Genomic DNA, 24,867 nt, shown 5'->3' with positions numbered 1-24,867 from the left:
AAGCGCTGAAACAAGCCCTTGGGCCCACCAAATCTGCACTGACCAGCATTAAACGCTATTCTCTTATCATGTATCTCTTCACTGCAAATGGCTTGATTGTAATCATGTATTGTCTTTCTGCTGACTGGTTAGCACGCAACAAAAGCTTTTCACTGTACCTCGGTACACGTGACAATAAACTAACTTGAACTGTGCCTTTCTGGATCATGCGTTTTGCCGGACTACCAGAGGTCCCGGCCTCCGAGTGGAGTCCAACGGTACATTCCGCCTAGGCCACCGTGGGGCCCAGATACCGGCACGCAAAGTACGCCTCAGAAGTCGGCTATAGGGAACGGATCTGCCGGAGTTCCACGGCCCCGGCCACAGGGGACAAATTTGAACCGCCGATAGGTCGCGGAAGTCCTGATGAGGTCGAGATCGGCCGCTTCACCCGGCCAAGGTGCCACATTTTTGGGGGGACCGGGGAGGTCGGGGTTTCAAGTGCGCTCTCGTAATTCAATCCGGATTAAAGGAGGTGCCGGACCACCAGTTGCCGGAAAATCAAGATCCAACATCCTTTAAAGAAATAATTTCTTCAAGATCTTTCAAGGTTACCACTATTCTCTCTTCTCATCATAAAACCAATTGTGGTCTGGAGTCAGTCTTCTGATTTAGATAATGCAGTATTTATGCAATATGAACCTAGCACAGCGCCAGAGTCCCAGGTTCAATCCTGGCTACAGGTGGTGGCTGTAATGAGTTTCTATGTTCTCCCCATGACCGTGCCTCGGTTTCCTCCCACACTCCAAAGACGTGCAGGTTTGTAGAATAATTGGCTTCGGTAAAAATTGTAAATTGTCCCTAGTGTGTGTAGGATAGTGTTAGTTTGCAGGGATCGCTGGTCGGCACGGACAAGGTGGGCAGAAGGGCATGTTTGCACGCTGTATCTCTAAACTAAAGTTACTTGCAACCAGTTGTACAGTGAGGTTTAACATAAGGTCTGAGGTATATGAGGCCAGGCCTTTAGTTTCTAACACTCTGCAAGCACGCAACAACTCACAAGGTAGGTGTCAATTAATTTTGCCACCACAACTGAAAAATGCAGCTTATAATGAAGCCTGGTAACTGTTATACTAAATATTCAGAGTAAGTACAAGATTAGAAATACAACTCATGAACACCAGGGGTAAAAAAAGTAAGTCTTTATAATAAATTCCACAAGTTCTAACCACACAAAAATAAAATCAGCCTTCAAAGTCACGACTGCTTCATTTTTAGACTTATTGGCGGGACGGGTGAGGCGGGGGCCGGACGAGGCGCTCCGACCCGACAGTCCCCTCGACGCGCGTGGTAGCAGTCAAATACGGGACATGGGCGGTCCCGTATTGGACAAACCAATTTAGCTCAAAATACGGGACAATTGGCAACTCTATCCATGCTTAATCATGTGTTGTCTTTCTGCTGACTGGTTAGCACGCCACAAAAGCTTCTCACTGTGCCATTGGTGTAGAGCAAATGACACATACTCAGAGAAAAGATAATAGTGGTGTGTAGCATTTGTGTGTTAGCATTGGTTAACATATAAATAGAGCAGGTTTACACTCGCTACACGTGACAATAAACTAAACTAAATGATTGTCTCTAATGTACAGCAGGATTGTTGCTGAGCACAAAGCTGGGTGGCAGTGTGAACTGTGAGGAGGATGCTAACAGAATGCAGGACAGGTTGGGTCAGTGGGCAGATGCATGGCAGATGCAGTTTAATGTGGATAAATATAAGGTTATCCACTTTGGTAGCAAAAACAGGAAGGCAGATTATTATCTGAATGGTGTCAAGTTGGGAAAGGGGAAGTACAACGGGATCTGGGGGTCCTTGTCCATCAATCAATGAAAGTAAGCATGCAGGTACAGCAGGCAGTGAAGAAAGCGAATGGCATTTTGGCCTTCATAACAAGAGGAGTTGAGTACAGGAGCATAGAGCTCCTCCTGCAGTTGTACAGGGCCCTAGTGTGACCACACCTGGAGTATTGTGTGCATTTTTGGTCCCCTAATTTGAGGAAGGACATTCGTGCTATTGAGGGAGTGCAGCGTAGGTTTACAAGGTTAATTGTCGGGATGGCGGGACTGTCATATGCTGAAAGAATGGAGCAGCTGGGCTTGAATACTCTGGAATTTAGAAGGACGAGAGGGGATCTTATTGAAACATATAAGAATATTAAGGGTTTGGACACGCTAGAGGCAGGAAACATGTTCCTGATGTTGGGGGAGTCCAGAACCAGGGTCCACAGTTTAAGCATAAGGGGTAAGCCATTTCGAACAGAGACGAGCAAACACTTTTTCACACAGAGAGCTGTGAGTCTGTGGAATTTTCTGCCTCAGGGCGGTGGAGGCCGGGTCTCTGGATGCTTTCAAGAGAGGGCTAGATAGAGCTCTTAAAGATAGCGGATATGGGGACAAGGCCAGGAACGGGGTACTGATTGGGCATGATCAGCCATGATCACATTGAATGGCAGTGCTGGCTCGAGGGCCGAGTGGCCTACTACTGCACCCATTGTCTATTGAACTGTACGCATAAAACAAATTTCACCGTACTTAGGTACCCGTGACAATAAACTACCACTGAACAATTGAGCCACAAGTGGCTGCATTTCCTTTCACTAGTTAAACATGTTGCTTGAGATGTACAAATCGGTTTGGGAACAGTACAAACCTGAAAAAAATTGTTAAATAATTAGCATCTAAGTGTACTCAGGCTATTTTGAATCAAACTAATCATGTGTTGTCTTTCTGCTGACATGCAACAAAGGCTCTTCACTGTACCTCGGTACACGTGACAATAAACTAACCAGAACTATTTTAACGAGAATTACCTTACCTGATGCATGACAACTTTTCCAGATCTTAGATGAATATGATTCATTACATCAGTTAATTTGAAACAATTTCTTCATATTCATCTCTTCCCTTGAGCACATAGCCCCTGTTATGCAACAGGGAATTATCGAAGTCACTTACACTTATTTTACCCTCTCTTGACTACGTCAGATTATTAATCATAGTTTGATCATATTTAATGCAAAAAAAATGTAATAATCTTTTCAGAATTCAATGCCTACAGGAGATAAGGAATGCCTACCTGCATGGCGGCACGGTGGTGCAGCGGTAGAGTTGCTGCCTTACCGCGCCAGAACCCAGGTTCAATCCTGACTACGGGTGCTGTCTGTACTGAGTTTGCACGTTCTGCGTGGGTTTTCCCCGGGAGCTCCGGTTTCCTCCCACACTCCAAAGACATACAGCTTTGTAGGTTATTTGGCTTCGGTCAAAATTGCAAATTGTCCCAAGTGTGTGTAGGATAGTGTGTGGGGATTGCTGGTTGGAATGGACTCAGTGGGCCGAAGGGCTTGTTTCCGCAATGTATCTCTAAACTAAACTAATCCAAGACCAGATGTCAGGTACGTCGGCAGTTTGGGGATTCAAGTCAGTCTTAACTTCATCGCATTTACTTTAAATTAATTTCACAGCCTAACACTGACGTTATTATTGTGAACAAAACCTTTTTTCACCAATAATGGACTTCTGCAGAGTATGACATAACAATATTACTCATGGTGTCAATGATTCATGTGTCACCTGAAGACACTGAAGATGTGTAAAAATAATCAGCGATCACATTAATATGTATTTACTTATTTTGATCCCCAGCACACTTTATTCAGCTAGGATATTTCAGCCACAGCAATTATCCCACAGATCACACGTTGTAGGAATAACACCACATCTGAAAGAAACATTCATGATTGATTAAGTAATTCTAAACAGCTCCTAGGATGTGTATAATGTTTTATCAACATTTAGCAGCACTGGAAACATTTGCTTCATCCCGTTTTAGTTTAGCTTAGTTTAGAGATACAGCACGGAAACAGGCCCTTCGGCCCACCGGGTCCGCGCCGACCAGCGATCCCCGAACACTAACACTATCCGACACACACTCGGGTTCAATTCTGATCTCGGGTGCTGTCCGTGTGGAGTTTGCACGTTCTCCCTGAGCGTTTGTGGGTTTTCTCCGGATGCTCCGGTTTCCTCCCACATCCCAAATATGTAGGTTGCTCGGCCTCTGTAAATGTGTAGTCGATGGATGCAAAAATGACTAGGGGGCGCCATTGAGTATGGCAGCCTTGCCTGCAGCTGTTTGTCCTTGCATTTTAGTTTGTCAAAGTTTTGTTTTGAGGTCTTTTTTAGTCTTTTTATGTGGGGATGGGGTGGGGGGGGGGGGGGGGGGGGGGGGGGGGGGGGGAAACTGTTTTCTCAGTCACTGCCTGGTCGAGGATGTGTCTTTCCTCCAAGCCGCATCTTCGCCCGCTCCTCGCGGCCTACCGTCTGGATTGGCGCGGCCTTTCCTGCCGGAGACCAGCCAGAGCTTCAGCTTCAGCGGCGGCGCTGCACTGAAGTGCCATCGCGGAGCGGGCGATGCCTTACCGAGGTCGCCGTGTTGGAGCTCCGGAGTGCTGGGACTGCCGACTTGGAACACCGTAGAGCTGTGGGTCTGCGGACCTTCCAGCCACAACGCGGGGCTCTGGAATCTTTCGCCGAGGATTGCCGTGTGGAGCTCCGCCCAGCTCGGCCTGTGGACTTCGGGAGCCGCAGTCTCCGGTAGGAAGCGGCCTATTCGGACACTCCAAGCTGCTGAGAGTGGAGTTCCATCGAGAGGGCCTGAACATCGGTCCGCCATTGCGGCAACTGCGGAGGCCTCAATAGGCCCCGACCACATGTGAACAAGAGGAAGTTGACTGAACTTTTATTGCCTTCCCTCACAATGGGAAACGTTGATTCCGCTGTGTGGATATGCTCATGTTAAATTCTATTGTGTATTGTGTTCTTTTTATTTGTATGGCTGTATGGCAACCCAAATCTCACTGTTCCAATTGGTGTATATGACAATAAATGTCAACGAACTTGAATGTGAACTTGATTTAATATTAAATTGGTGCGAATGAGATACTTACCGACAGGTGCATTAAGGCAGGATAGGTTTAGAGGGATATGGGCCAAACACAGGCAGGTGGGACTGGTGTAGATGGGACATGTTGGTCGGTGTGGGCAAGTTTAACCGAAGGCCTGTTTGCACTCTGCTTGACTCTATAACTTTATGACTCAGTTGGCCGAAGGGCCTGTTTCCATGCTGCATCTCTAAACTCTAAGTTAAACTCCTGAATTATTCACTGGTTTGTAATATCTACCTGACTGTGATAGAATTAAATAAAATAAGGCCGTTTAGTGCAAGGATAAGTCCTGGTACAAGTCGGTACTGGATTGCGTAGTCATTGGGGAATGCAAGACGGACAACATTGATTGAGTTTATCTGGTGTGCTTTTTCATCAGCCACAGTTTCAATACGTTTCAGAAAATCTTTGCCATAACATAATCTATATCGCAACAACCCTGCTCCATCACGAGTCAATCAAATTCCCTTTTGAGTTCTTCAGCTGGGGAACAAATGACAGAAGGTTTCTTGCAGGTTTGTCAGGAGCGGTGGAATTAAATGAGAAGAGCCTCTGCAGTTCATTGAGCAAGAGTTTCCCAGGAGACCATGCCTCACATACACACTGTTATGACGGGGACTGAATGAAGTAACTACGCTAGTCAAGGAAGAAACTTCTCTTGTCTTTTGATGGATATGAGTAACGATAGATAACCAGATGAAGTGCGCAACAATCTTATAAGTTAATCAAGTCCAATCTTCAACTTCTGCATTCTACAGAAATTTTCATTAGATGCCCAAAAAATGAAGAACATCAAAACATCAGAACATCAAAAATATCTCTTCTGTCTTTTCCGCTGAGCTAACTGACTGAAAACAGAAAGAAAGATTTTCAGATTGTGTTTTGAAGGGAATAGAATAAGTCACACGTGGGGATACTACGATTAGTCAGAGGTTACTGGGAGAAGGCAGGAGAATGGGGTTGATAGGGAACAATAGATCATCAATGACTGAATGGTGGAGTAGACTCGATGGGCCGAATGGCCTATTTCTGCTTCTATGACTTAAGAACTTGTGAAAAATAATATCGCCTTGGTTTTTGATCAGAACACCTCGATACCAAAATGTATCTTATTGAAGCATACAAAATTATAAAAAGACTGGACAAGCTAGATGCAGGAAAAATGTTCCCAATGTTGGGCGAGTCCAGAACCAGGTGCCACAGTCTTAGAACAAAGGGGAGGCCATTTAAGACTGAGGTGAGAAAAAAACTTTTTCACCCAGAGAGTTGTGAATTTGTAGAATTCCCTGCCACAGAGGGCAGTGGAGGCCAAATCACTGGATGGATTTAAGAGAGAGTTAGATAGAGCTCTAGGGGCTAGTGGAGTCAAGAGATATGGGGAGAAGGCAGGCACGGGTTAATGATTGGGGATGATCAGCCATGATCACAATGAATGGCGGTGCTGGCTCGAAGGATCGAATGGCCTCCTCCTGCACCTATTTTCTATGTTTCTATGAAACTGCGCCTATGATTGTAAACAATTACCCCGATTCAGGTTACAGGTAGAAACAAAGAACTGCAGATGCTGGTTTATGGCAAAGATGGAGACACACAGCATCTCTGGAGGAAAAGGACAGGCAACGTTTCAGGTCAGGACCATTCTTCAGACGTACCTGAAACATTGCCTATCCGTTTCACTCCAGAGATGCTGCCTGACCCGCGGGATTACTCCATCACGTTGTGTCTATATCAGGATTGCAGGTGAGACTGCAGCAACCAAATTGCACTGGAAGCTGTGGCTACACATAGAACATGGAAAAGTACCACGCAGGAACAGGCCCTTCGGCTCACAATGTTTGTGCTGAACATGATGCCAAGTTAAACTGATCTCATCTGTCTGCACATGATCCCTCTATTCCCTGCACTTCTGTGTACCTCTGTAAAAGCTTCTGAAATGCCATTATCATGCCCGCATCCACCAACAACCCTGACAATGACCTTCCAGGACCAACCACTCTCTGTGTCCAAAACTTGTCCAACACATCTCCAGTGAACCTTTCCCCTTTCACCTTATATCTATGATCACTAGAGTTGGACAATTCCACCCTGGGGATAAGGTTCAGACTGGCTACCCTAACTATGTTTCTAATAATCTTATATATTTCTATCAAGTCTCCCACCCCAAACTCTGATACTCCAGAGAAAACAATCCAGGTCCATCTAACTTTTCCCAGGAGCTGAAACCTTCTAATCCAGGCAGCATTCTGGTAAACTTCTTCTGCAAAGCCTCCACATCATTCCTGTAATCACAGGGGCAAAACGGTGGCGCAGCGGTAGAGTTGCTGCCTTACAGCCCCAGAGTCCAGTGTTCGATCCTGACTAAGGGTGCTGTTGATATGAAGTTTGTACGTTCTCCCTGTGACCTGCGTGGTTTTTGTGGGATTTTTCCGGGCGCTCCGGTTTCCTCCCACATTCCAAACAGGCACCGGTTTGTTAGCTAACTGGCTTGGTCACATTGTAAACTATCCCCATTGTGTGTAGGACAGTGTTAGTGAGCGGGGATCGCTGGTCGGCATGGACTCGTTGGCCCGAAGTTCTTGTTTCCGCGCTGTATCTCTAAAACTAAAACCGATAATGGTGTTTTGGGTAAAATAAGGCAGATGGCGGAGAGAGAGAGCAGGCAATCATTCGCCTAAACAAAAGTTTAACTTAAAATAACACTAACTATTTCCAACCATTCTCCGTCTTCAACACTGCTTAAGCATGGCCGTCCGAAGGGGGGGTGCGTTGGGTGTGACCGCATCCACCTTTTTTTCCCCTTAAGAAAAAAGTCACAAAAAAAAAAGCTGGGACCCCGGCATCGAGGGACTTCACGCTTCGCGCTCGTGATGTGCGCAGCGCACACATTATTTCACATTAAGTTTTTTGTAATCCTGTCATGCCACCCCCCTTTTTGAAAAGCTTCTTACGGGCCTGTTAAGTGTCTCATGATTTCAAGGTCTTCACTTTCGTACTTTTCCTTACCCCTGGGCAGCACGGTGGCGCAGTGATAGAGTTGCTGCCTTACAGCGCCAGAGAACCCAGTTCGATCCCGACTCCGGGTCTTGTCCGTACGGAGTTTGTACGTTCTCCCCGTTGACCTGCGGGTATTTTCTCCGAGAACTTCGCTTTCCTCCCACGCTCCAAAGAAGCACAGGTTTGTAGGTTAATTGCCTTGGTATAATTGTCAAATCATCCGTAGTGTGTGTGTAGGATGGTGTTAGTGTACGGGGTGATCGCTGCGTCTGCGTGGACTTGGTGAGCCGAAGGGTCTGTTTTTGCGCTGTATTTCCAAACTTAGCTAAACTCTTCATTTTTTCACCATTTCTCTTAATTATTCCGCTATTTTACTGGGCTTTTATTCTCTCATTTAATCAAAAGTGGAAGCAGGTCACCCATGAAAGGTCCAACGAAAAAAATTCTCTGATGCTTCGAGGCAATGAAACCATACCGGAAAGGTTAACCTGTCATTCGTCTTCAAGAGTCAATCGATTTGCTATACATTTCCAGTTTTCTTTGTAAAAGACAGTTGCTTCACACAGAATGAGCTTCCAGAGGAGGTAGTTGAGGTAGGTACTATAACTACATTTAAAGGACATTTGGACAGGTGCATGAAGAGACTTTAGACTTTAGAGATACAGTGCGCAAACAAGTCCTTCAGCCCACCCAATTTTTGTCGAAGGCAAGTAACCTACAAACCTGTACGCCTTTGGAGTGTGGGAGAAAACAGGAGCGCCCGGAGAAAACCCACGCGGTCACAGGAGAACGTACAAACTCCGTACAGACAGCAGTCGTAGTCGGGTATTGAACTCGGCTCTCTGGTGCTGTAATGCCCCTGTCCCACTTATGCCCCTGTCCCACTTAGGAAACCTGAACGGAAACCTCTGGAGAATTTGCGCCCCACCCAAGGTTTCCGTACGGTTCCCGGAGGTTGCAAGTGGTTGCCGGAGGTCGCAGGTAGTGGAAGCAGGTAGGGAGACTGACAAAAACCTCCGGGAACTGCACGGAAATCTTGGGTGGGGCACAAAGTCTCCAGAGGTTTCCGTTCAGGTTTCTTAAGTGGGACAGGGGGAAGGCAGCAACTCTACCGCTGCTCCTCCGTGCCGCCCTAACGATGAATCTCAACAAGACGGGTAGACACTTAGAAAACATAGAAAAATAGGTGCAGGAGTAGGCCATTCAGTCCTTCGAGCCAGCAATGCCATTCAATATGATCATGGCTGATCATCCAAAATCAGTACCCCGTTCCTGCCTTATCCCCATATTCCTTTGATTCCTTTAGCCCTAAGAGCTGAATCTAACTTCTCTTGAAAACATCCAGTAAATTGGCCTCCACTGCCTTCAGTGGCAGAGAATTCCACAGATTCACAACTCTCCGGGTGAAAAAGTTTTTCCTCTTCACAGTTCTAAATGGCCTACCCTGTACATTGAGAAGTCACGCAGGCCTGGGTAGACACAAAATGCCGGAGTAACTCAGCGGGACAGTCAGCATCTCTGGAGAGAAGGAATGGGTGACGTTTCGGGTCGAGACCCTTCTTCAACCTGCGGGACATCAACCGCCTCAACTTTTCCACTCCCCTTACTTACTCAAACCTCTAAACCTTTTACCTCATGCAAGCCTGGGACTTGCTTCAAGTTGAATGGCCCAATGCCAGTGGGGCCCTTTTGAATCACAGGCCGTGGCCAACAACATTCAGCTCAATGACAAGTAAATTAGCCAGCGTTACGTCTTTCAACTGGGCTCTTTCACAGCACTGAAGGAGACAGGCACTTGTGAAACAATAATATTTCTCAAGGGTGGGATGGATTGTCCACATTAAATGGGATCAGTGAAACAGCTCTAGTGAGAAACAAAAAAGCAAACCAGAAGCTCGGCCCAAAATATGTAGTACACAAAGTCTTGAATTTCTCATCTCTGGCACCCAGAGATAAAGGCGAGCATTTATTTCAAGAGGGCTAGAATACAAAAACAGGGATGTAATGCTGAGGCTCTAAGGCACTGGTCATTGTGAGCAATTTTGGGCACCATATCTGAGGAAGGATGTGCTGGCTCTGGGGAGAGGGTTCAGGGGAGGTTTACCAGAATGATCCCAGGAATGAGTGGGTTCACATATGATGAGCGTTTGACGGCACTGGGCCTGTACTCGCTGGAGTATAGAAGAATGAGTAGGGGACCTCATTGAAACTTACCGAATAGTGAAAGGCCTGGATAGAGTGGATGTGGAGAGGATGTTTCCACTAATGGGAGAGTCTAGGACTGGAGGTCATAGCCTCAGAATTAAAGAATGCTCCTTTCCTAAGGAGATGAGGAGGAATTTCTTTCGTCAGATGGTGGTGAATCTGTGGAATTATTTGCCGCAGCCTTCAGTGGCAAATAATTCCACAGATTCACCACCCTCTGACTAAAGAAATATAAAAACATATACGTGCATACATAATATGCACATATACATATATATATATATATATATATATATATATATATATATATATATACACACATAAATAACAAAGAACCAAAAATAAAGACATGTATCACAATTATAATATATATAACTATATAAACAGTACTAAACGGCATTTAGTATTGATTTACTTTCTTGAAACTTATGGTTAACACTGACTGATTAATTGCAGCAATGACTTAAGGGCCTGTCCCACTATCACGACCTCTGCCGAGTTTGCCCTTGACTCATACTCGCAGCATGGTCGTCACGAGGTCGTGGAAGGTCGTAGGTAGGTCGTGATGCTAGTCGTAGGTACTCGTGGCATCAAGTAGGTTGGGGCGTTTTTCTAGCATGATGAAAAATGTCCACGAGTAAAAAAGGTTATGAATTAGGTTGTGAAAGTGGGACAGGCCCTTAACACTGAACGGGTTAACTGGGTTACTGGCAGATGAGAGAATTATTTGCCCAAAACAAATATCATCATAATGCACAGATGACAAATTATACAAATAGGTCACCACAGACAAATGCAAAATCCTTCATTCCACGTCCATTTGCTTACAATATTCTTTGCATCTAGCGTTGCAGTTTTGTGTGCAGAACATGGGGGCTTTCCAATGGCAGTGTACAGTGCTTGGATAGGAAGATACACAACACAAACAGCTTCACTCCTCTGACGCCACTTACCCGGACCAGCTGGATGGGGAAGGGCCCTCTGGAATTCTCCGGAACATTGATTGGAGGGATGACCCAATCCCTCTTCTGTCGCCTCAGGCCGCTGGAGGTCTGCCGCTGTCTCCATGGGAACAGCGTATCCTCCGACTGCTGTGGAGACTCTATCAGCACATCCTTCTTCTCATCCTGTCCATGAAATGAAACAGAAAACTCTTCAACTTGGGCTTTCAGGAATCAACTATTAACGTGGCCCCAAAGATCTGCCTAACGAGATGAAAATGCACACGTGAATACTAATCAAAAATGTTCCACGCTACAGCTTGATGCAATTTATCAGCCCCCGTCTGAATTAACTGGCACATAGGGTTGAGATTATTCCTCGTAAATCAACTTGACTATTAGAACAATTACATTCCCACAATAACTACCATTGATTTGACAATTGATCGTTGCTAAAAGACCGCGACCGTTTACAACAACTTGTCGAGTCTGTACATGTCATAAATTTAATATTTACACATATTATGTTAGCAATAACATATTAATTCACTAAAATGTAAACCGAGCACCCGGTTCGATCCTGACTACGGGCGCTGTCTGTACGCAGTTTATACGTTCTTCCCGTGACCCCGTGGGTTTACCCGGGTGCTCCGGTTTCCCCCCCCCTCCCCCACACACTCCAAAGACGTGCAGGTTTGTGAGATAATTGGGTTTGCTAAAGAATGTAAATTGTCCCCAGCATGTGGGATGGTTCTCATGTACGGGGATCGCTGGTCGGCACGGAAGGGACTGTTTCCATGCTGTATCTCTAAAAGTGTAAAGTCTAAAGCTTGAAGAACAGCACCTCTTTATCCATCTCAGTGCTTGGCTGAGCATATCCTATTCAATGTCAGCTCTTACAAAGTCTCTATTTGTATCAACACCGACCAATTCAGCTCGAGTTCATCTCCAGTGACCAGCATGGGCTAATTTGCTGGGGATTACCTACAGTAACATTTCACAGCTTTTAAAGGTTTTCTCCGTTTGTGTGTGTTTTCGCCCCCTCTCTTTCTCTCCAACTTCCCTCATTTGGCTGGCAGGTCAGCTGTATGGCCACTGTAAATTGCCACTGGTCTAGCTGAGTGGTGAGAAGATCAGGTGGGCATGTGAAGAAGAAGCAAAATAGAAATAACTGGAGGGTTGGATGATGTTTTCAAGAGAGAGTCAGATTTAGCTCTTAGGGCTAACGGAATGAAGGGATAGGAGGGAAAAAGCAGGAACGGGGTACTGATTTTGAATGATCAGCCACGATCATATTGAATGGCAGTGCTGCCTCGAAGGGCCGAATGGCCTACTCCTGCACCTATTTTCCATGTTTATATGTTTGCTCTGAAAGGCAACATGGACTCGATGGGCTGAATGAGACAATAGACAATAGATGCAGGAGTAGGCCATTCGGCCCTTCGAGCTAGCACCGCCATTCAATGTGATCGTGGCTGATCATCCACAATCAGCACCCCGTTCCTGCCTTCTCCCCATATCTCTTAACTCCGCTATGATCTTTTATGCTATGAGAAATATGAACTTTAAGATATTAAATTAATTATCAATTAGATTATTTCATTCATAACTTATCATTACAGCAACTCTGGCCTCACCCTATCATTTTTATTTAGAGATACAGCATGGAACCAGGCCCTTCTGCCCACCGTTTCCGCGCTAACCACCATCAATAACACTATCCCCCTGCACTAACACCATCTTACACACTAGGGACAATTTACAAATTACAGGAATCAAATTAACCTGCAAACCCGTACGTCTTTGGGGTGTGGGAGGAAAGCGAAGCTCCCTGAGAAAACCCATGGGGAGAACGTAGAAACTTTGTACAGACAGCACCCGCAGTCAGGATCGAACCTGTGTCTCTGGAGCTGTAGGGCAGCAACTCTACTGTTAACCACCGTGACACCCTGGGTATTCTCTTAGCCCTATCCATTCCCCTATCACCTTCTCTGCAACTTAAATCAGCAGGTTTCATAGAAACATAGAAAAAAGGTGCAGGAGGAGGCCATTTGGCCCTTCAAGCCAGCACCGCCATTCATTGTGATCATGGCTGATCTTCCACATTCAGTAACCCGTGCCTGCCTTCTCCCCATATCCCTTGATTCCACCAGCCCCTGGAGTTCTATCTAACTCTTTTTTAAATTCATCCAGTGAATTGGCATCTTCTGCCTTCCTCACTTGTCCAGTTTTAACGAAGGGTCGTCATTGTGAAATGTTAAACCTACTTTCCACAGATGTTTCCTGGCCTGGGAGATGCATCTAGCACGTTCTGATTTAATTTCAGAATTCCAGCGTGTAAATATTTTCAATTTTCAAAAAATATTGTTATATTTGCCCTTTTAAAATGACAGTCTTTTATGATTGTAAAACCACTCAATGAACAGTCAAGCTCTCAATAGGCGACACCAGTGAAAAGGAACTATAAAATGAATAAATACAAAGGATGCTTAAATCATTTGTACATGAAACAGATTTGTTTTTAACATTCTTTCAGACGAAAATCTGAATCCAATTTGTGCAATGCCGAATTTTGAAGAATTTTCTTTCACAGAAGAGACCCTATGTATGTCAAACCATTGGTTATTATAGTGCATGTTAGAGAGAGATAAAGAATGCTAGAACACCAGCATTATTTCTTGCCCAAATGACTCAAAAGGAAGATTAAAAAAAAATATCTGAATCCTTTTGGTGATTTGATTAAAAAAAAGATATATGCCTTAGTCAGCACAGCCTTTGTAAAAATTATGCAATCATATAGGGTTATAGAACCATAGAGTCAAACAGCGTGGAAACAGGCCCTTCGGCCTAACTCACCCACACCGTGCAACTACATTAGGCCACAAATGGGCCCGACCTCGGGTGTTTCACAGAGAAAGAGGACTTAACTTTTTGATGCGTTTCCCCACAGTGGAAATGTTTGATTCTGTTGTGGGGGGACGTTCATGTTGAATTCTATAATGTGTTATGTAATTTTTCTTATTTTTAATTTTTCTATGGATGTACGGAAACTTTATTATTTATTTTATTATTTATTTTATGTAAAGCACTTTGATTTAAACGTGCTATATAAATACAATTTACTTACTTACTTACTTACTAGTCCCACCTGCCCGCGTTTGGCCCATATACCTCCAAACCTGTCCTATCCCTGAACCTGTCCGAATGCTTCTTAAATGCTGTGATAGTCCCAGCCTCAACCACCTCCTCAGCTTGGTCCATTCACCCACCCCCCTTTGTGTGAAAAAGTTATCCCTGGGGTTCCTCAGATCCAGTGGGCTGAAGGGGGGTCTGCTTCCACGCTGTGTTCCTAAAGTCCAAAAGTAAAGTCACATCAGGCTCTCTGAGAAGTCTTTGGAAGGGGGAGCGCAAATACCTTGTTGTCATTGTGAATTGAACTTCCCGGTGCCTTCACATGTAGTTTGACCACCGTTTCCCATTTCTCCTGAGTCTTGACATTGCGTGCAGTCACTATGAACTTCACTTGGTCCGTGGGGACGTGCAGCGTGTGAGTGGCGTAGAGGGTGCCATTGCTCCCCACCTTGAAGTCAGGGTCACTGCTCCGATACCGAATGTCTTGATTACTGGCACAGTCGTCAAATTCCACTAGACGGGGGAATAAGGGGAGAGGAGAGGAACAGATAACTTGATGTGCCGTGATAGGCAGCCAGCAGGAAAGGCAATCAAACACAACCAGAAGACATTTAATTTCAAGCAGTAAATTTTCGATTTTAAAATACCTATCAAGGAAATGATCTAACAGCTTTTACCGAGACGCGTTTGACCTTTCGGGAAGACTGCTGTATTTTATCTCCTTCCCTTGAGAACTCAGACAAGAAGCATCTCTTATTTTTTTTTTAAATACATTCACAACAGGGCCATCAATTCACGGAAATAGCCTTCATCTCTGGTCCGTCTGTACTGAATGCTGAAAACGTTTCCCAGACCTTAGTCCACTTTATCTTAACACATTTTTACTGGGAGTGTGTGAGCTGCATTAACAAAGCTTCTGGCTCGGATAAGAAGAGCCATTTCCATCTACTGTGCAAACAGTCCCATTAGCAGAGATGAATGAAGGAGACAAAAGGATGCATGACTATCCCGAAAATAATTAAACACGTCTTGTCAAATACACTTAGGAGGGGTCGTGAAAAAAACCTCACCTCCAATCAGGTGTTTTCAATGTAAAATGACAACTAATTCAGAGGAGCTTCTATCGCTAATAGACTTTCTTTTTGGATTAACCCTGCACACTGTTAATTACAATACCAAAAGATGAGTATCTCAAATATGGTCCCATCTTTACCGCAGCTTAATTTTACCAACTTCCTGCTGATCAAATGGAAGCAGCCACCGGAAATAATGAGAAGAGATAAGACATGACACTCTGAGTGATACAACAAAGTGACCATGAATTACTGTTGTTAGATTGCAGGGCCATTATTTTCTGTGGCACAAGTGAATTGCGGAGACAGTCATCATTTATATACATAAAGCGCAGTCTCCGCTGTGCTGCCAATGTGGAGATGAACTGAAACTTAAATTTCAACTTCAAGTAACCCTTGCTTTCCCTCTCCCTCCATCCCGCCCCCTTCCCAGCAATGTTACCAAAATTTGAGATTTAAAAAAGGGTCTGCAATTTATCCCATCAGATAAAGCATACAATAAGTTTAATTTGACACCAAATTCACTGCAGAGTATTAAAAAAGTTATGACCATGTCATACTCGAAATTACTCCAGTTCACTATTGATTTTCAATGGACATTACAAAAAAGCTGTGATCTTGGATAGTCAACAGGCCATTTCTTAAGGAAAGATTAACATTTTTAAATAGCCTAAGTGTCCAAAGATTATTCACAAATAATTCACAATATAACATGATTTTTATATCTAATTTACATTAATTTATAGGCCAAATGGAAGGAATTTAGTGTTCAATTGCTGTAAATAAATGCCCATTTAAATTGGCTTTCTAGTGGGTTCATGTGGAACGCGCCGGTTTCAGAACGTTGACCAAGCCCAGCATTAGTGCCCTCAAGTGCCGAGAAGAAATAGACTGGGGATATAAAAAGCCCCAAAATGAACTAAAATCGTTAAGATAATTTGACAGGCTATAGGGTTAGGATATATGCCCCATTTAATGTAAAAATAAGGTACATACCTTTACTTGTTTGCTCTATAAAACCCTGGGGCTGCGAGAGGTTGCGAGATGAAACAGTAATTTTAAATCTATTAGAACTATATTATCGAGGCCGATAAAACTAATAATACCTTTTGCGACCGGGTCTTGCAGCGATTTTTCGTTAATGATTTACTAGGCTGAACATGTGCGATTAGTACAGCCTAGTAAAAATCGCGTTTTAAACCCGCCCCCTCCAAACAGCGCCAAAATCGCCGACATGGCTGAGGGCAGATTCCCAATGGCGATTCAGGTAGGTTTTGTAACATACCTACTTCCCAGTTCTCCAACCAATCTGACTGGTCTGAGTCTGAGTCTGAAGGGTCGCAACGTACCCGAAATGTCACTTATTCCTTTCTGCAGAGATGCTGCCTGTCCCGCTGAGTTACTCCAGCACTTTGTGTCTATCTTCAGCATCTTCAGTTTAAACCAGGAATCTGCAGTTCCTTTTTACACATCCTGTATTCAATGTCCTGACTGATGACGGCCAGCTTTGTCTATTTTCTGAAGTTCTGGAATAACTAGCCCGCTTCATGATTGCAACTGTGTTTCCTCTCTTTAGACTTTAGACTACAGATACAGCATGAAAACAGGCCTTTCAGCCCACCAAGCCCAGCAATCTCGCTAGAATTTAGAAGATTGAGGGGGGATCTTGGTTGCATGGTTGTGCCAACCTCTTGTACAATCTCCTCAATTGTATCTCTACATGTTGAATATTTGTTGTGCAGTCTATTGAAGAAAGAACTGCAGATTCCCCTCTTCGACTATAGATGAGGCTCTCACCAGGGTCTCCTCTACATCCCGTAGCTCCGCCCTCACTCCCCACCCCCCCACTCTTAACAACTCCCTTGTCCTCACCTTCCTGCTTTCTCCCTCCTTCCCCTCCCCTTCCCAGCTCTCCCACAGCCTACTGTCTCCGCCTCTTCCTTTCTTCTTCCCACCCCCCAACTCCGCATCAGTCTGACGAAGGGTCTCGACCCAAAACGTCGCCTATTCCTTCGCTCCATTGATGCTGCCTCACCCGCTGAGTTTCTCCAGCATTTTTGTCTACCTTCGTAGTGCCATCTACTTTACTTTGGTGAATCATCAGACTAGATCTTGGACACTTCAAAACCCTTAAAATGAAATTGGGTCGTGTACATTCCTAATGATGCCACTACTCCCGAAGGAAAGCGACATTTCATAGCGGTTCATTTTCTTTTCAATTCTCTACCTGTATTGCACTTGATTGGTCTTTTCTTCCGCGTTAACTCAGATGCTCCCAAGAGCTCTGTTAACGTTCCTATCTCTAGTTTGTCTTCACATCAGTGACCCCATCCACTCATTACCCATTACCATCAAATCTTTCTGCTGGAAGTTGACCACCTCCAATTACCGACTGACTGATTCACACCTTGGTCTCCTGTGTGTCTTTCATTACAGAAACGAAAACGTGGTTTCATTCAATTACCCCGTTTTTTTTCCAAAACTAATCTACTCTGGCCATGTCTGACTTACAAACCACCGTGTCTTACCTTTCACAGCCCCACCCTCAGCCTTGTTTAGTTTAGAGATGCAGCGTGGAAATAGGCCCTTCTGCCCACCGCGTCCGCGCCGAACAGCGATTACTCGGACACGCGTAGGCCAGTTAACCTACAAACCTGCACGTCTTTGAATTGTGGGAGGAAACTGAAGCACCCGGAGAAGGTTCGCGTGGTCACAGGGAGAACGTGCAAACTCCGTACAGACAGCACCCATAGTCAGGATTGAACCCGGTTCTCTGGCGCTGTGAGGCAGCAGCTCTACCCGCCGCACCACTAAACCGCCAAATCTACTTTCACATTTCACCCGGGCCTCAGCATCTATCTGCTCTGGACAGACATAAACGTTCCACACGTTCTTCATCGCCATGTGTGGGAAGGAACTACAGGTGCTGGTTTACACCAAAGATAGATGCAAAATGCTGGAGTAACTCAGCGGGGCAGGCAGCATCACTGGACGGAAGGAATGGCAGACGTTCCCCATTGGCAGAAATGCTGCCTGTCCCGCTGAGTTACTCCAGCGTTTTGTGTCTATTTTCAATGCCACGCCTGAATCCAAGATGCTTGGCTTCTATTTCCACGCCGGCAATTTGAGTGGCCGCATGTGCAGCATATAGTTCGCCAACATTTTCGCCACCTCCGACGGGATCCCACTACTGGCCACCTCTTCCCATCTCCTCCCCTTTCTGCTTTCCGCAGAGACCGTTCCCTCCGCAACTCCCTTGTCAACTCGTCCCTTCCTACCAAACCACCCCTCCCCAGGTATATTCCCCTGCAACTGGAGGAGATGCAACATCTGTCCCTTTACCTCCCCCATCGACCCCAAACAGTCTTTCCAGGTGAGGCAATGGTTCACTTGCACCTCCTCCAACCTCATCTACTGCATCTTCTGTTCCAGGTGTCAACACCTTTATATCGGTGAGACCAAGCGCAGGCTCGACGATCGTTTCGCTGAACACCTCCGCTCAGTCCGCCTCAACCTACCTAATCTCCCGGTTGCTCAGCACTTCAACTCCCCCTCCCATTCCCAATCTGACCTTTCTGTCCTGAGCCTCCCCCATTGTCAGAGTGAGGCCCACTGCAAATTGGAGGAACAGCACCTCATATTTCACTTGGGTAGCTTACACCCCAGCGGTATGAACATTGACTTCTCTAACTTCAACTAGCCCTCTCTATCCCCTCCCTCGTCCCAGTTCTCCCACCAGTCTTATGCCCCTGCCCCACTTAGGAAACCTGAACGGAAACCTCTGGAGACTTTGCGCCCCACCAAAGGTTTCCGTGCGGTTCCCGGGTTGGGGTGGTAGGTGGTTGCCGGAGGTTGCAGGTAGTGGAAGCAGGTAGGGAGACTGACAAAAACCTGCGGGAACCGCACGGAAACCTTGGGTGGGGCGCAAAGTCTCCAGAGGTTTCCATTCGGGTTTCCTAAGTGGGACAGGGGCATTACTGGATCCAACTACATTCTATCTCTGACCCGCCCACTCCCCTGACATCAGTCTGAAGAAGGGTCTCGTCCCGAAACGTCACCCATTCCTTCTCTCCAGAGATGCTGCCTGTCCCGCTGAGTTACTCCAGCATTCTGTGTCTGCCTCACTAACTTGTTCTACCAACAGAACAAGCTAATAGACTGAGCCAAATGATGCTCAGTAAAAAGTGTCTTAAAATATATATACACCTTATATTAAAAATTGCAATAATCAACAGACTATAGATTAATCAAATCTCAAAGTCTTCACGCATTTGTTGCTCCATTAATGCTGAAACTGTAGTTTCTAAACATTATTCTCTTTCCAGTCGCCCAAAGCCAGCGCTCACCATCATCACTAATGTAACACAATTACATTTTTAAACTCAAGAAATAAATTCCGCAGCGATAAAGTCGTGTGTATCAATTAAATCGGCCAATTTAATGCTTCAAATTATGCCTCTTTCACATGTTTATCTTTCATGACAGCATTTTTTTATTTGATGGTCTCTAATTGGTATTATTTTTACTGTGCATCTGAATAAGACCAGGTGAACACACAGTGCAAGAGCTGAACCATTTAGACATGGTCTATAGCTCCGTGACTCTCAGTCTGAAGAAGTGTCTCAACCTGAAACGCCATCTATTCCTTTGCTCCAGAGATACTCCTGACCAGCGGGAATGCAGCATCTCTGGATAGAAGGAATGGGTGACGTTTCGGGCCGAGACCCTTCTTTAGACATCTTGTGGCGCCACCTGGTGGTTAGGCCACTTGCTGAGCGAACCCTCGGCACTAGGAGTGGCAGGGTTACGCGACTGTGTTTGGCGGGAGGTAGTGGTCACATGGTTGAGGGGTGTGCCCTGGTATATAGTCACAACTCTGGGAGAATCCTCCCCAGATGTGTGTGTGCTGTTCTCTGTATTGCCATAATAAGGATCGCTTCGATTCACAACACGTGGCTTACTCTAGTCTGAAGAAAGGTCTTGACCCAATACGTCACCCATTCCTTCTATCCAGAGATGCTATGTGTCCTGCTGAGTTACCCCGGCATTTTGTGTCCACAAACCTTATACATGTTCACGTTAGATAACAATAGAAGTAGAGTCATAGTCACAGAGTGATACAGTGTGGAAACAGGCCCTTCGGCCAAAGTCGCCCACACCGGCCAACAATGTCCCAGTTACCCTAGTCCCACTTGCCTGTGCTTGGCCCACTTGCTCCATATCCCTCCAAACCTGTCCTATCCATGTACCTGTCTAATTGTCTCTTAAACGATGGGATAGTCCCAGCCTCAACTACCCCCTCTGGCAGCTTGTCCCATACACCCACCGCCCTTTGTGTGAAACAGTTACCCCTCAGATTCTTATTAAATCATTTTCCCTTCACCTTGAACCTATGTCCTCTGATCCTCGATTCCCCTACTCTGGGCAAAAAACTCTGTGCATCTAATCGATCTATTATTTTCATGATTTTGTCCACCTCTATAAGATCACCCCTAATCCTCCTGCGCTCCATGGAATAGAGACCCAGCCTACTCAACCTCTCCCTGTAGCTCACACCCTCTAGTCCTGGCAACATCCTCGTAAATCTTTTCTGAACCCTTTCAAGCTTGACATTGTCTTTCCTATAACATGGTGCCCATAACTGAACACAATATTCTAATTGTAGTCTCACCAACATCTTATACAACTGCAACATGACCTCCCAACTTCTATGAAGGATAAAGTACCAAAAGCCTTTTTGACCTCCGTATCCACCTCCGACTTGACCTTCAAGGAACCATGCACTTGTACTCCTAGATCCCCCTGCTCTACAACACTACCCAGAGGCCTACTATTTACTGTGTAGGTCCTGCCCTTGTTCGACGTCCCAAAATGCAATACCTCACACATCTCTGTATTCAATTCCACCAATCATTCCTCCGCCCACCTGGCCAATCGATCCAGATCCTGCTGCAATCTTTCACAACCATCTTCACTATCTGCAAAACCACTCACTTTTGTATCATCAGCAAACTTGTTATTCTTGCCCTGTATGTTCTCAATCAAATCATTGATGTAGATGACAAACAGTAACGGGCCCAGCACCTGAGGCACACCACTGGTCACATAGTTATCAAATCAACACAAGTAGCAGGAAATTAATGGAAACTAATAATGATCATCTTTTCAATAATCTAAGATACAATCATTTATTAAAGATTCTGGTCATAAACAAAATTCTTACTTTACTGTAGGTTTTACAGCCAATGTCATTGCATGACATCAAGACTGGGGTAGAAACAGAGGGATTGATGCATTTTCTAAGTGTCAGTTTGATTTATTATTTTACGTTCTGTTCCTTCTCTCACTCCCTGTCCCCTAATGTTGCCATTTACTTCCAACCTTCGAGTTTCCAATTTGCTGACATTCCTCTCTTCTTGAGCAAAGTTAATCATTTCTCTGTCCGTGATTTCCTTGTGTCTGCAGGATCTCTGTCAATGTTTCTACTCATTTGTTCATCCGCTCACTCACCTATTTGTCATCGTCCTTAATCTCGGCCAGTGTCTCCAATCACTAAACGACACTATGAGTGCTGGAGTAACTCAGCGGGTCAGGCAGCATCTCCCTCACTCACCCACTGAATTACTCCAGCTCATTGTGTCTTTTATTACAAACCAGCACCTGCAGTTTCTTGAGTCTCTGATCATTATTCCCCTCGCTTGTTTTCTGTCAGAACTCCAAGTAATAGTTAGTTTAGTGATACAGCGTGGAAACAGTGCCCTTCGGCCCACCGAGTCCGTGCCGACCAGCGATCGCCCCGTACAATAACACTACCCTACACGCTAGGGACAATTTCCAATTTTTTTTTAAACCAAAGCCAATTAACCTACAAACCTGCACGTCTTTGGGGTGTGGGTGGACAACCGGAGCTCCGGAAAAAACCTATTTGGTCATGGGGAGAACGTACAAACACCGTACAGACAGCACCCGCAGTCAGGATCGAACCCGGGTCTCTGGCGCTGTAAGGCAGCAACTCTACTGCTATGCTACTGTGCTGCCATGGTCATGTCAAGGACAATTGTAAAGGCCATTTGCAATGGAACTGCTTTCAGGCATATGTGCATTGTTTATCGCGCTCTATGCCAAATAAAATGTAACAAGCTGTATTTTGTTCACTGCTGGCAATACTCTTGTGGCACATTTACAGTGTGCGGCTCTTCCCCTCCAACCAATTTTCTCACTCCCAAATGAGCGACAAAAGGTCAAAATACGGGACAAATTCCCGACGGCAATTTGTTGACCAATTCGGCCGTGGCTGGGTGAATGATGAGTTGGCCCGGGTGCTGGACTGCACATAAAGGCCAGCCGACGGCCAGTTCAGGAGTTTTGGCCCGGGCTGCGCGCAAAGATCGGCGCCCCATCCAACGCATGCTCCCACGATCTGCCATGAGAAGGCGGGGTGTTAGTGTCGGCGGTAAGTCAATGTCCGAAGGTCGGACAGCTGGCCGGACTGTCGACTGACGGGGCCACGGGCAAGGAGCTGCTGCTGCACTCCATGGGCTGCACTACGTCGGGCCGGGTGAGGCGGGGCCGGACGTGGCGCTCCGACAGGCACCTCGATCCGTGTAGCAGCAGTCAAATACGGGACAAGGGCGGTCCCGTATAGGACAAACCAATTTAGCGCAAAAAACTGCAGTGTTCCTGCTATGCCTGTTCCATAATGTAGAGTGGTAAAATGGTGGCAATAAGGCCCTGTTCCTGAATACTTAAACATAGAGGAAGAGTGCGAAAGAGACTAAATAATAAAAAATACAATTCTCTTCAAGTAAAAAAAAATTAAAAGTAACTTTAATAAAAAAAACACTTAAACATAGAAATTAATTGAATGGAGAGTTAAAACATTTAACAAAGCAAAATCACAGCCACGCTTCAGGTTGTGTCGAATGAATTGAATTACATTACTCATGCTCACTGTGGCTTGTGTAAAGCTGTGAGGCATTCGTTCTCTGGACTTGCAGCCAATGCTTGCACCATTGTGAGTGTATTTTAGTTCAGGGATACAGCGCAGAAACAGGCCCTTCGGCCCACTGAGCCCGCACCGATCAGCGATCCCCGCACACTTACACCATCCTACACACACTTGGGACAATTTACATTTATATCGAGCCAATTAACCTGCAAACGTAACGGTGTCTGTCCCCCAGTTCGTTGCCAGTTTTCACATTGTCATGTGCAAGGGGTGAACAAGCCAGCACTCTGCACGTTCCTTAAGGGCCTGCCCCACTTGACGATTTTTTCGCCGACTGCCGGCATCATTGACTGAGGTATCAGGTCACCAAAAAAGTTGCGGCGTGATGACGCGCGGTGTTTCCTCAAGTGTCGCAACATTTTTTTTGTCGCCACCGGATTTTGAAATGTTCAAAATAATTCGTCAGTCAACGATGCCGGCAGTCGCCGAAAAAAATCGCCAATGGGACAGGCCCTTTACAGCACAATTTCGCAAACTGAGTAACAGCATCCAGCCCAGCTGTAAATTATGGCGCAGTGTGGCCCCATCTCTTGAGGCAGCACGGTGGCTCAGTGTAGAGTTGCTGCCGTTCAGCTCCAGAGACCCGGGTTCAATCCTGACTACGGGTGCTGTCTGTACGGAGTTTGTACCTGTGACTTTGGCGGTTTTCTCCGGGTGCTTCAGTTTCTTTCCACCCACATTCCAAAGATGTGCAGGTTTGTAGGTTAATCGGCTTCTGTCAATTGTCCCCAGTGTGTAGAATAGAACTAGTGCTCAAATTCTCAGAGCAGAATTAGGCCATTCAGCCCATCAAGTCTACTCCGCCATTCAATCATGGCCGATCTATCTTTCCCTCTCACCCCATTCTCCTGCCTTCTCCCCATAACCCCTGACGCCCACACTAATCAAGAATCTGCCAATCTCCGCCTTAAAAGTATCCATTGACGGCCTCCACAGCCGTCTGTGGCAATGAATTCCACAGATTCACCACACTCTGAAAGAAATTCCTCCTCATCTCCTTACTGAAGGCGCGTCCATTTATTCTGAGGCTGTGGCCTCTGACTATCTCACTAGTGGAAACACCATCCGCACATTCACTCTATATAGACCTTTATCCTATTCACTGGTGTTTGGGGATTGCTGGTCGGCCTGGACTCGATGGGCCGAAGAGCCTGTTTCAACGCTGCATCTCTAAACTCGAACTAAACTCCCGCATAGGCAATGCAGTCTAGGCAGCATCGCAATGGTGACTGGACGGTATTTTCTCCCATTTCTAAAAGCAGTATCAACATGGGCAAAATAAATATTGAGAAAAGCAACGACAAATGATGCCAGTTCCAACTTCAAACCACAATTTGTTTATTCTATATTTGCTATCTCATCACGCCAGAATATTAATTGGTTATTTCTACCACTTTATCTTTCAAACAACAATCAATGCACATCAAAGTAATATGTTAAGTTTGAAGTGTATTGCGATATTTCAAGCCAGTGTAATAACCCTCTGTCTCCTTTGAAGTAGCTTCTTCTTAGCCAGGGGTACAACGCGGTGTTTA

At 45.5% G+C, this 24,867-nt stretch overlaps 1 protein-coding gene across 2 annotated transcripts in view; it reads right to left on the bottom strand.

Moving 5' to 3' along the window:
* The window catches only part of LOC129707459 (cadherin-4-like), a 485,034-nt gene that overhangs the window by 140,928 nt on the left and 319,239 nt on the right, over positions 1 to 24,867 (bottom strand). For both annotated transcript variants that reach the window (XM_055652497.1, XM_055652498.1), the window contains 2 exons: positions 14,535 to 14,764; positions 11,132 to 11,305 (listed from right to left, as the gene is read on the bottom strand). In XM_055652497.1, the coding sequence (XP_055508472.1) occupies positions 11,132 to 11,305; positions 14,535 to 14,764 (404 nt within the window). The remainder of the gene's footprint in view (positions 1 to 11,131; positions 11,306 to 14,534; positions 14,765 to 24,867) is intronic.

This window comes from Leucoraja erinacea, chromosome 21 (assembly GCF_028641065.1).
Source record: "Leucoraja erinacea ecotype New England chromosome 21, Leri_hhj_1, whole genome shotgun sequence".
NCBI lineage: Eukaryota > Metazoa > Chordata > Chondrichthyes > Rajiformes > Rajidae > Leucoraja > Leucoraja erinaceus.
This window is presented reverse-complemented; position numbering and strand designations above follow the sequence as displayed.